This window comes from Pelodiscus sinensis, chromosome 22 (genome assembly GCF_052426305.1).
Source record: "Pelodiscus sinensis isolate ZL-2025 chromosome 22, ASM5242630v1, whole genome shotgun sequence".
In the NCBI taxonomy this organism is placed as follows: Eukaryota; Metazoa; Chordata; order Testudines; family Trionychidae; genus Pelodiscus; species Pelodiscus sinensis.
In genome coordinates, this window is record NC_143073.1 from 4,226,769 (window position 1) to 4,239,556 (window position 12,788).

General features: G+C 49.7%; 1 protein-coding gene across 1 annotated transcript; it reads left to right on the forward strand.

Moving 5' to 3' along the window:
- Positions 1 to 1,147: 1,147 nt before the first annotated feature.
- MCL1 (MCL1 apoptosis regulator, BCL2 family member) lies at positions 1,148 to 6,415 on the forward strand. The gene is made up of 3 exons (XM_075907770.2): positions 1,148 to 1,806; positions 3,954 to 4,201; positions 4,674 to 6,415. Exons 1-3 carry the CDS (start codon positions 1,191 to 1,193, stop codon positions 4,788 to 4,790), a joined length of 981 nt encoding a protein of 326 aa, XP_075763885.2. The 5' UTR covers positions 1,148 to 1,190; the 3' UTR covers positions 4,791 to 6,415.
- Positions 6,416 to 12,788: the final 6,373 nt, after the last annotated feature.

Genomic DNA, 12,788 nt, shown 5'->3' on the forward strand with positions numbered 1-12,788 from the left:
ATTTCTTACCCACAATACACCTATTACCAGGGCTCAACAAACCGTGGTGAAATCCACTCGCCAGCCCCACACCGCGCATGCGTCAGACTTCTGATGAAGTGGGTCTTTGCCCACGAAAGCTTATGCTCCAATACATCTGTTAGTCTATAAGGTGCCACAGGACTCCTTGTCGCTTTTGCAGATCCAGACTAACACAGCTACCCCTCTGATACATGATACTTACGTAGCTGTGCTGCTACAGCGGCAGTAGTTTAGATATGTCCTCAGTGTGTCAACCCTAGTGTCTTCATCATCTCCCTAATTCCACACTTACACCCCTGTATAATTCCTGAATTTTCTATTGAGAAGAGGGCTTTCCTTTGACTTCCTGCCTTGCAATCGTGGGCGCTGTTAAGCCATTTGCATGCTTCATCCCAGAGGAAGCTGCATGAACCAGAAGGAAAGCAAGGCCTGTATGCAAGCCATTGAATTCCAGCTTGCAAAAAGCTCATTAGGGCTGAATCTTGCAATGCAGTTCCGGATCACGCTGGCATCGCCTGCTAGCTGGGGAACTGGTTTTCTGTCTAAATCCTGATTTCTCCCTGTCCCCCACAAGTGGAATATTTTATGATCTGGCTTCCTTCCTTCCTTTCTTCCTTCCTCTTTTTTTTTTTTTTTTTTTTTTTTTTGTAAGCATCGATGGCTCTGTGATGAGAGCAATTTGAAAATTCCATGATGGCCTTTTTTTTTATATCTATATATATAAAAGGGAACCAAATTATTTCCCCTGCCCTGTTACATAATGGGGAAACCCAGAGGCCTTCGGGAAGCTGCGCAGCCAGCCAGCCTGGATTTTTCCATCGCTTTCTGGCTCCCTCCCTGCTTCTCCCCACCCCCCAAACCAGACCCTGCTAGTTTCTCACCCCCCCCCCACCACCCTTCCTGCTCCCCTCCCCCACTGCTCTGCCTCCGTGCGCCTCGCCATGCCGCCCCCCACTCAGCCAGCCCCCCCACTACGCACTGCCTCCGAGGCCCCGCCCCCTCCAGGAGCCACTCATTCATCCCTTCCCCTTCGGCCCCGCCTCCTGCGTGGGTGCGCGCGTGCGTGCGTGCGTAGTCCCGCCCCGCCCCTCCGGCGTCCCGGGCGCTATATATAGAGGGCGGCGGCCAGCCGCTTTCTGCGATTGTTTGACCGAGGGGTAGGCGACGCCATGTTGGCGCTGAAACGCAACGCTGTGATCGGCCTCAACCTGTATTGCGGGGGCGGCCCGGCCCTGGTGCCCTCCTCGCCGGCCTCTCCGAGCGGCGGGGCCGCCCCGCCGCCTTCCGCCGCCTGCCCCTCGGGCCCCTCGGCGGAGGGCGACCGGCCGTCGCCGCTGATTGGTCGGTCGCCTTGGGGTCCCAACGGTCCCTCTGAGGGGGCCCGCGCGCTGATGGACGAGGGGCCCCGGGCGCTGATTGGCTCCCCGGGGACCCCCCCGGCCCTGGTTGCCGGGGCGACCCGGCCGGCTTCGCTGTGGCTCCCGGAAGAGGAGCTGGACGGCTGCGAGCCCGAGGCCGAGCGGCTGGGCCCGGCCGACGGCTCCTTGCCCGGCACCCCGCCCGAGGAGGCGGACGACGCCGACGGGCTGTACCACGACTCGCTCGAGCTCATCAGCCGCTACCTGCGCGAGGCCGCCGACCCCGCCGCGCCGGGCGGCGCCAAGCTCTTCAAGCGGCTGCTGAGCGGGCCGCGGGGGGCGGGGCCCGCCGCCATGGAGAAGGCGCTGGACACGCTGCGGAAGGTCGGCGACGGCGTCATGGAGAAGCACCAGATCGCCTTCCAAGGTACGGGGGGGGCCCGGCTGTGGGGGGGGGGCCGGCTGTGGGGGGGGGGCGGGGAGGAGGGTCCCCGGCTGTGGGGGGGAGGCGCGGGGTCCGGAGCGCGCGGGGGGGGGGGGTCCCCGGCTGTGGGGGGGGCGCGGGGTCCGGAGCGCGCGGGGGGGGGAGGGTCCCCGGCTGTGGGGGGGGCGCGGGGGGGGGTCCCCGGCTGTGGGGGGGGGGCGGGGTCCGGAGCGCGGGGGGGGAGGGTCCCCGGCTGTGGGGGGGGGCGGGTCTCTGACTGTGGGGGGGCGGGCTGTGGCCGGCTCCCAGCGAGGGGAAGGGTCGCTGCGGGGCCCCCTCTGAGGAAGCTGCCTTGGGGCGGAAGTAGCGCCCTTGGGAGTGGGGGGGGAGGGGGCGCTCCGGGAGGTCGCAGTGTTTGTGAGTCACACCCGGGCGGAGGCGCTTTCAGCCGGTCGAGGGCGGTGTGTTCCAGCCGGAGCCCCCTGCCGCCCGTCTAAGGGGTGGTGTCTTGCAGCGGGGAGCCCCCCCTGCAGCCCCAGGCTCCCCGAAGGGGTCTGCACCGGTCTCCAGAGCTCTGTCTCTTGCGGGTCTTGCAAGTGGCTGGTCTGGGGAACGGAGACCCAGCCCTGCGGGACGGTTTGGCAGGATTTGAGCGGGGCTCTCCGGAGCCGCTCAGCTGCATGCAAGAGGCTGGGCTGCAGGGCTCTGGGCCGCAGTTAGAGGGCATGTCCGGAAAGAATAACCTTCGCTTCTTCAAAAACGAAACTAAGCCTTGTTTATCTGGAGGGTGGGGAAAACCCTTAACTTCTGCAAAACTAGATTGTCACACATTAACTATATGAGGCTGCAAGACGTGGCCGAACATGCAAACACATTGTAAATATTGTCCAAAGGTTAGCCAATTTATGGCTTAGGCCTCAGTAAAACAGAATGCTGGGCAAGTGTTGATTCTGAATTTTCTTTTTAGCGTTTTACACTAGTCTTAACATAGCTGCAGAACTTGAATGCTAAAGTTCATGGTCGTGGGTGGGTGTCCTGAATCTTGATTGGAATATTAACAATCTGCAGTTTCTGGTAGCTTTTGAGGATCACATTTTCTTTGCTGTTCTAGTGTTTCAAACGTCATTTTTAAATTAATAGCAAAATAAATGCCAAACTTTGAAAAATTTCTAAAATGCAAGCTGCTGCTTAAACTAGATACCATAATATAAATCTCCAGACTCCTCCTCTTAAGCAGTACTGTTCATAAATACAATACCATTACATTGCTTTACTGCCAAATGCAGAAAAGATGAGTAGGTTGGTTGAAGAGGAAATATAATAAAATGTCTCGAGAAACCACAAATAACTCCTCTAAAATGTAATGAGTCTAAAGCATTTGAGATGGTGTAAACTTTCCACAGGGTTATATTAATCTTAGATCAAAAGAAGCTGAGGACTTCCAGTGGGATTTAGTTCCTTGGGAATGGCGTTCATTAGCATTTACTGTTGGCATTAAGCCACCTGAATAAATTAATGCTCTTCAGTTTGTGCATTGCTTGGGAAACAGTATTTTAGATAATTTTTTTAACTCCTGGTGCAGAACCTTGGAGGAGAATTCTGTTAATCTGAACTATTGAAGCTAGTTTGTTAATTCAAAGGGGCCATTGAGTTAAATAGCAGGACTTTTTTGTAACCAATAATGCAAAGGAGTGACAGTTTCATAATTGTTCTAAGTTGTCTAGCCTGTTCAGTGAGTCCAAAAGAGGTGGAAAAGAAACTGGTTTGGTGGCTAGTGTCTTGTCATTCTAAATCCATTGAGCAGGAGGATACTGAGACTTGGCTAATAGGTGTTTTCCCAAAGCTTAAGGGTGCAGTGTCGGGAACTTTCATTTTAGATCCCTGTCCCAAAAAGGATTTAATTTGAACTAAAATAGCTCACGCAAATAGAATTGTGTATTAAAGCTTCCAAATTTAATGCCTGTAGTGAGATAATGGCTTGCCCATTTTCCTTGTATTCCATTTGTGATGAAGGTGTTATAATACATGTCTGGCCTTAAGGCAGATCTATCTTGTGGTGTTTGAACTGCCTGTTGTATTGTGCTGCAGTCACTAGACAAGTGAGTTTTTGTAGTCTCAGTGTATTCTCTTCTGCTAATCTTTCACTTCAGGGATGCTTCGGAAACTAGACATCAAGAATGAGGAGGATCTCAAGTCAGTGTCATCAGTTGCAACCCATGTTTTCAGTGATGGAATAACAAACTGGGGTAGAATTGTAACACTCATCTCTTTTGGTGCCTTTGTTGCAAAACACCTGAAGAGCATAAACCAGGAGAATTGCATCAACACGCTAGCAGGGATCATCACAGATGTGCTTGTCTCAGACAAACGAGATTGGCTAGTTAACCAAAGAGGCTGGGTAAGTGAGATTGCAGGGAGTGAATGTGGCCAATGAAGCTATCCATCTAGTAGTAATTTCCTAGGCTTGTACATGTCTAAGGCTACCAGACCAGTTAAACTACTGGTTGTGTCATGCAAGCAGATTCTGAATAACTTTGTCCTAAAAATACATGGTGCTCTATACTGTTACTTTGCACTTGTATCACTTTTATCCATGTATCTGAAAGACCTGTGGTGGACATGATTCCCCCCCCCCCCCCCCCCCCAATTGAAGATGGGAAACAGAAGATACAAAGATGAATAATCTTGTATCATGCTATGTGTATTCTGCAATTGGAATCAAATTCCCCACTTATTCCACTACACAGGTTCCTTTACTTGGGTAAAATGTATCAAATTGCTTCTCTATTTGGTACTACACACTGCAGTGTGAGCACACCCCAGTTAAAATGGCTAATGTTAGGCATTAATCATTCACTTCTTTCTTCTAGGAGGGATTTGTTGAATTCTTCCGTGTAGAGGATCTAGAAGGTAGCATCAGGAATGTTCTGGTGGCTTTTGCAGGCTTTGCTGGACTGGGTGCAAGCTTGGCGTACATGATGCGATGAGCCATGGAGTGACTCTAAACTGAATTCTGGGTGGACTAGCTCTTCTTGGCATCTAGAGTTAGCCAACTGCACAATTCCTGCTGTGAAAGAATACCTGACGCTGTACTTCATGGGAACATAGAGAATAACACCTGGGAATCCCAGTGAGTGACTTTCCCCTCCCCCATAGAGGATAGTGCGGTGCAGTCTGAATGAGGGTACCAACAAGAGGATTTTTGACTGAACAGAAAATGAAGCAAGTAGTACTCTGCTTCCTTGAAGAGCCTCGTGAAAGGATGCCAAGAGTACTATTTCCAAGTGAAGCCTTGTCACTAAGGGGAACCGCTCCTGTTCTGCAAGTCAACCAAAGCACCAATGGCTCTTACTCCGGACTACCTAGAGGCTTTTATTAGGTTTGGAATGATGGTTGTATACAGAAGGGGTTTCATTTCCTTAGCACAGAGTTGTGATCATAGCTCACTGGAAATGTGGATTAGGGTCCTGTGGACCTGTTGGGTCTCCTGAGTTTGTGGCTTGTGTTTTGAGTTAGAAGTGCAAAAAGAGAACCACCTACTGGTATTAGACACACCAGTTATGAGTGGAACTGTTGCTGAAACGCCTACATTCCATCAGCAGTACAAAGGGGTACAGTCATCTTGAAGGCTAGATGACTAGCTACAGCCAGATTAAGCAACTTTAATGGGCTGCTTGGAGAGCTGCTTAGGCCATTATATGCCCCCCTCTGTTACACTGCTGTGACTCCCAAGAACACATGCAGCTATAAAGACAGGGAGCACAGTTGTAAGTATGTACAAACTTCACAGGGGGTGGGGAGGCTGTACAGAGAACTTTGTAAATGTCTACAAAACTGTAAAATATGTACATTTTTACAGAGATTATCGTTGAGAGGTGGCTTGAGTGAGTCAAATCACTTTATTGAAATACTATTCTTTAGTCCCATTGAATCCAGCATTTTGTTTGCTTTACTTTTATCTGGACTTCCACAAAGTGTCTCTTCTGTATGTGCTCTAGTAAAACTGCTAGGCTTCTCTGGCCAAGATCAGCAACATGACTGATTGCTGTTTCCCATGACTTGCTAGCAACAGCACAAGTTTTTTAGTTTGTTTTAATCTTTGGTTTATTTTTGACTCTTCTGTAATGGATGGGTGGGTGTTTGGGAAACCACTGTTGGCTGTTTTCTAGTCACATTTTATCTTGACCTATTTTTTTAAGCCTTGATACATTCAAATATTAGCTTGATTTTTGAAATGACCTTCTCTCAAACGAAATAAAACTTAAATTGGATTGAATCTCTAGTTAGCACCATGAATCCATTAATTTAATGTGTTTTTGGTTCAATCCTTCAGTAGCTATTTCTAAACATCCAGCTTGAACATGCTTGCAGGGTGTAATGTAGTATTCATTTTTTGAATCAATAAGCTAGCTGATCCCCTCTGTATGCAAAATAGTTTCATATTAAATTTGATTTGCAGCATAATTAGGTTAGTCTTCACTGTACTCTTAATCTTGCTCAGACTGAATTAGGGTTGAAGTGGAAGCTAATGTAAAACAAAGTCTGGTTTAAACATGGTGCTATTGTCAGGCCTGCTTGTTTACACAATAAATAAGCATCCCTACTTTTGTCAGTTAAGTGGTTTGTGTTCACTGCTGCACCATAAAGCTAGCTGCTGTTCCTATGGCTGGAAGCTAAGGCAGTAGCACCACAATAGTATTTTGTGGTTAAATGTATGCTGTAGTAAACTTTCTCCCCAAACTGCATGCAACATCAAACCTGCTGCTACAGTGGTAGCTGGAGACTTCATTTGTAGTAGGAATGTATTTGACATGCCCAAGGTAGTGCTCAAAGCCCTTGCACAGGGTTTAGAGCTACCCTACTGCCATCCCCAGTGTTGCTTCTCCTTGAGTCCAGCTGTTGCCTCCAGTTACCCAGATGACCAAGTGTTATAGCGCTTGTATAACTGCTCTAGCTGTCTTGGCAAGTGTCCAGCTGTGAATGAGGTAGCAAGACAGATCTAATGACCTGTCCATACTAAAGTTTTGCTCTGCATGATCACGTTTCCTTGACCCAAAACTGGGAGAGATGAGCATGAGTTTCCTTGCCAGCACTTTAAATCTCAATGAGTTCAACAGGTGACTGGTCTCTCAAAGGAGAGGGGGAGTATCAGTAGGCTGAAGTGGTAAATTGAGCTATTGCATGAGAGCATTTATCCAAGCATCAAACAGGCATACGTTAAAGTGCTAGCAGCTGCACTGAGCTAAACCTAGCTCAACCACAAAGGGGGAGGCTAATTCAACAATTGCAGTAACACTTTACAAACAAGTTAAAAGATTAAAGGCAAGCTTGCCTTTAATAAAACTTTCCAGCCTGGCCCAGACATTATGTACAACTGAAATACTTGTTCCTCTTCTCTTCCCCCTGCCTCGAAGTGAAAGCCTTTGCCAAGTCTTCAGAGTTTTTTAAGGTGTGTTTAGGTTCTAGCTGTTCTGCAATTGTCCCTGCTTTTCTGTAGACACAAGCTGTGTAATATGGGACAGTTTGTGATCCTGACTGGGGGGGGCAGGGGGGGTCATCTTCTGCTCTGCAGTCAGCTTTCTTGAGAGAAGAGGTGGCAGAATTCTTAGCAACACTGTTAAGCAATCTTATCACCTCCCCAGAACTGGAACTAGAAAGTGTAGTGCAGTTTGTGCACACTTCCATTCTCCCCACCCCACCCTTGTTTTGAATGAACAGTCGTGTTTTGAACAGCGAGGCAGAGGCCACCTTCTACAGCAAGTCAGCATCCTACATATCAAAGGTACGTGGGTGCCTAACTTTGATAGGAATTAATAGAAGCTAGGCTCCTCCGCACTCTTGAACCTGTGCCTCTGCCACTGGAAGAAAGCTGGCAATTTTCACATTGTCTGGAAGTCTTTAGCTTAGCTTCCCTTTAAGCTGTTTTACAAATGCTCAGTGCAACACCCTGCCACAGTCCAGTGGCTTCATGCAAAGAGAGGGCCCTGCTATGGAAATTATGCAAATATAGAATTTGTAGAGTGGTTCCCCCTTCACCACTTGGCTGCTCTGTTTCTAGGTAGTGGGTGTAAAGTGCATCAAAGCCATCTTGCTTCCTGGTATCAGTGTTGCTGAGGGCTAGCTAGCAGACTCTGTACAGTGGATGGAAGGGTAGAAATAGCCTTTACAGGCTTTTAGAGCAGAAAATGTGCCATTAACCAAAATCCATACTTTATTTTTCCTTTTCTGAAGCAGTTAAGTGCATATTCTAAGCTAGAACTGCCTCCCTCTGTTTCCTCCAATTTTTTGAACAGTCACTACTTTCATGTGTCCCTTCTGAGAAGTTCTTTGGGGAAGTGTGCAATTTTGCTATGGCTCTCTTGCACAATTAGCCGTTATTTACCACAGCAGTAAGACAGGAGTCTGTCAAGTCCAAGATTGACGACCTGCATTGGTCACATTTTTGTAGTATCTAGGGCCCATGTTCCTTATCTCTTCCATCCATGTGGACTTTTTCCATTTATGTACAGAACACAATTTTATGTGCAGTCAGGTATGGGTGTGGTGGGTGGGGCCGGGGCAACACCTTGCTCTGTGTGCTCTACTCATCAGCTGTGCAGCATTTGAATCTCTCCTGAGTGACTGCACAAGCACCCAGCTTACAGGGAACACTGCCAAGAGGCCTCTGAGGTCCCTGTAGATCTAATGCACGTTCTAAGGGGCTGATGGCTACTACCCAAGGGTTTGTACGTTTCATTTAAAAAGATGCTGGAAGCTGGCTTATGCAGTATATCCTGCTAAGGACAGTCAATCCCGGGCAAGACAAAATAGTAGGAACATGTTCTGAATGCCTGCTCTACTACCCTGAATGTTATGCCCTACCCCCCAACTCTTCTTGATTTGTTCCTTTTAATAAAGATTCTCTGGACTATTTGAATCCCTTACTCCTCCGCTAAAGGTGGCATTTGTCTCGCCTGCTCACTTTCAGCCACAGTTTCTAACCAAAGAGACTTTCTGTGCTGGCCCTGGGATTGAGACATCACAGGGAGGTGTCCACCTGCCAGGAAGCTTTGCAGCTCAGTCAAACTGGGCCATTGAATAGGTTGCGTGGAATAAAAAGTGACTGTAGTGGTCTCACGGCTACTGAAATGGCAGCTTGGGGCTGTGTTGAAGAAAAGGTGAGTTTTGAGTTATCCACTCTTCCTCTAGCCCCATATCCCCCAGTCCCTATGGGGGTAGCTGTTGTTTTCACTGTCACCACTGCTGTTTCTGTGCATTGAGCTCCCTTGGCAGAGGGATTTGCAGGGCCCCGAGGAGAATTGGCATGAGGTTGGGATATCAGAGATCTGCCCATGCTGTGGCTTTGTTCTATTTAAAATCAAGTCCTTCTGCTTGCTGTCGTGCCTCTGCCACACACAAGCTGACATCAGTTGTGACGCAGACATAAATGCTTCATCCCCTTCCCTGGGTGGGGAGGGAGGGTGGAGTGCTTTGTACCCTTATGGAGTATTGGTTTGGGTGGCTAGGTCCTTGGGCCCAGCCCTCAAAGGTGTTAAGTTGCAGAAGTTAGGAGTCTGAATATTTTTTGAGGCACTGGGCCTGGGCTATAACTTTCATGTCAGGATTGAAGTGGGGAAAGGAGCAAGATGGTCATCAGGAGGGATGTTAAAAGGTCCTGTTCTTGCCACCTGTAAAAGTAGCAAGCTCAATAACAGTGGGTTGGTTTAGTGTTGCTCGTTGGCCCCTGGCCAAGCAGCACTTTTGTCCTACTTGTATGGTTCTAAAAACTGAGTTCTCCACCCAACCTTGTACCATTCAAGCCCACAGTGCCACAATGCTCAGGCCATGCTGTAATAGTTTCCATAGTGACAGACAGACGCTATAAACACAAGACTTCAGTGGTCAACTCTCTTGCCAGCTACTCACTGCTGCTCCCACAGAGAGCCCCATTGCTTGGCTCCATCTACCAGGCTTATGCTGTGCCGGTGTACCATGCTGAATACTCAGCAATATGTTTGCAGTCTTGCTAAAGATCTTCAGGCTGTGGTATGAGGCTAGGCCCATTTCCTTTAATGGTTGCAAGCTGAAACGCTTTTCCTGACATACCATGCAAACAGCAATGTGCAAATCGTGCCTGAAATCTGTCGGTGTTGCAATGCGAGTGTTGTGCAAATCTCTCGTATGCATGCTTCTGTAGGTGGCAGGTCATGGAGGTGACCAAATAGTCTAGACCTCTGATAGAAACTAGAGTTGTATGCAACCTATTATGTAATCGACTCCAACAGTGTCCAGAACGGCACTGTCGTGTTCCAAGAATCTTTCTTCAGTGACTGTTTTAAATGCCCTGAAGCAATTAGTCTTGGAGGTGATTCTAAGTCCTCCTAGGTCAGTGGTTCCCAAAGTTTTTGGCATTATGCCCCCTTCTTGATTTTTGAGAAATCCTCCCCTCCTTTCTCTCCCTCCCCCCTGGAATCTCTTCATACCCCCCCAGCCTATGTTCTAGATGGTTATGTTCCCCTTCCCGTTACTCAACCTAGTTAAATAGCTTCCATCCGCTGCTGTAATACCTGAACGTCTCCTACCCCTCCTCTCCCCACTTGGTATCAGCAATCAAAATGTCCCTATTTTAGAGACAGAAGGCAAGGCACACAGGTGAGGTACTTGTTGAGATCACAAACTTGAGTCTATAGCTAAACCAGATCTGAATCTCAGAGCACTGCCTTAACTTCCTTCTCCAAAGTGTTCTGCCACCTTAGGTATACTTAGTTCAATTCATATCAGCTTTCTCAAAAAGTGGCCGTCAAAGGAAAGATACTTTACATAGGTGCTGTCTATCCAGCCTTCGCCTCTGGACTATGTCCCCTCTACCCCGTTGCTGTAGTATCTGATCAATTAAAACTGCTTGAGGTATGTGTTCTCACTCCGGGGAGGCAGGGCTAGGAATACCATTTACAGATCTTTCACACTAGCTGGGCAGCTAGTCAATGTCATGGTTCAGAGTCCAGGCCCTGGTGGAGTGGCATCTGTTTTTTCAGGTCCCTCGGCCTTTTGCTTTTGTCGGCCTGCTGGCTCCCAGCCAGACATTCTGTTCCCCTTTAAAAGCTGCCATTTGTGAAGCGGGTTCTTAGAAAGTCCCTTTGCTCTGTTCTTTTGCCAGTAAGTAGATGTCCCAGAAATCCCTGGCACGTTGGCCAACCGCTTCTCCCCTCTCTTGGAAGTCTCAGTAGAAAGGAAGGATGGAAGAGGGCCCGAAAGCCACCCTAGGACTTAGTGGGGTTCACTCAACGTTTCTGCTGCAATGAATGTGTCTCAGCGCTTTGCCTGAGCATAGGCCAGAAGCCAGTGGTGGCTTCCCTGAATCTTGGCCTCGCAGGGGAGACTGTAAGTTACGCCGCCTCTTAACTTTCCAGCCTGGGAACAAACACTTGAACACTGCCCATCTGTTAACACCGTGGCTTTCCAATGAGATCACTGCTTTGGCTTGCACTGTAATAAGAGACCCTGAGGCCTTGCAGCAACAACAAAGGGAATCCTTCCAACAAGGAGAAATAATCAGAGGGCCACGGGTGGGGAGAGGGGGTGACATTTTGTCCCCCCCAACAAGTTTCCCCTGGTTCAAGGTTGCAGGACACTCTGCGGGCTGGTCCACGTGTCCATGAGCCTGAGTGGCCCTGAAGGTGGAGCGTGTCACCGTGGCAGCATGAAGCTGCCTTGAAATGGGTGTAAATAGCCGGGGGCTTCCCTCACTGGTCTCCAATTTCTAAGCATGGGGGACTGGGCTCAACATTGCTGCCCCGGGGGCCAATAGAAGCGTCTGGATTCTTCTGCCCGCTGCGGTGGGCTAGTGCAGGCAGGCTTTGGGGGGGGCTAGCATCTTCGCACAGCCACACTGCTGCTTTTTTAGGCACTAGCTGGCGCCTGCACGTCCCCCCGGCCGCGTCGCTTGTCCCAGTGGCTGTCCCCTGTGAGTGCAGCTCAATGGAGGCAGTTCTGCCTTCTCTCTCCACCCCCATCCCGGCCCCAAGTGCAAGGGCCCCAGGCCCAGAGCGTTGAAGGAAGGAAGTCGAAGCGAGCGTGGGAGGCATTCCAGCAGGGTGAATTCATGGCTGGGTCCCAGCCAGGGCTGGAATGCGGATGACTCCCCTTTTCCATCTGTTTCTCCACTGCGGTTAGTGCAGCGCAGGGCTTGGGTTGCTTTTCAGCTCGGGGTTATTTCCTACTTCCCCAGGGGCGCAGAGGTGACTTTGAGCATTTCAGGTTGAATGCCTCTTGCTGTCACATTCTGTTTACCCAACAGAGCTGACTTTACACCACAGGCGCCCCAGGACAGGTATCGACTGGCCCTAGCGCCCTCAACGGCCGTGGAGCCAGGCAGTTTCCACCCGTCTGGCCCCGTTGCCTCCAATGGAACGAGGCCGTTTCCACCCACCGGGCTGCCAGCCGGGCCCCCTAATTCCACACTTGGCTGCATTTCTGCACCCTGCTCCCATTGGGCTGGAGGGGAGAACAGGACAAGCTGAGCTCCAAACCTGGCGGAGTTTTAAGAGCAAGCAAAGTCCTGCCTCACCCCCACTATTTTCAGAGTCAAAGGCCAGCCGGAACCATGATACCCCTGCTGTCCAACACGCTAGCCACATGTGGCTCTTTGGCCAGTTGAGGGGCTAGTTCCCGATAGTGGCTACCGCTTCAGGACTGGTTAAACTTAAGAACAGCCAGACTGGGACAGACCAAAGGCCCATCCACCCCAGTGTCCTGTCTGCCCACAGTGGCCAATGCCAGATGCCCCAAAGGGAGTGAACAGAATGGAATCATCATGTAATCCCTCCCCGTCACCCATTCTCTCACTGACAGACAAGGGAGAGCGTTCCTACCCCTCCTGGCTAATAGCCATCCATGGACCTACCTTCCATGAATCTGTCTAGCTCTTCTCTGAACCCTGTTAAAGTCCTGTCCTTCACAATGTCAACGCCACAACACCATGGCATCGTAGTCAACCGTCTAGGAGG

Excerpts from the sequence above, each read along its gene's own strand:
- MCL1 (XM_075907770.2), top strand. The coding sequence starts at position 1,191 with ATGTTGGCGCTGAAACGCAACGCTGTGATCGGCCTCAACCTGTATTGC. Across the intron at positions 1,807-3,953 it reads GCACCAGATCGCCTTCCAAG|GGATGCTTCGGAAACTAGAC; the intron begins GTACGGGGGGGG and ends CTTTCACTTCAG. Across the intron at positions 4,202-4,673 it reads TAGTTAACCAAAGAGGCTGG|GAGGGATTTGTTGAATTCTT; the intron begins GTAAGTGAGATT and ends TCTTTCTTCTAG.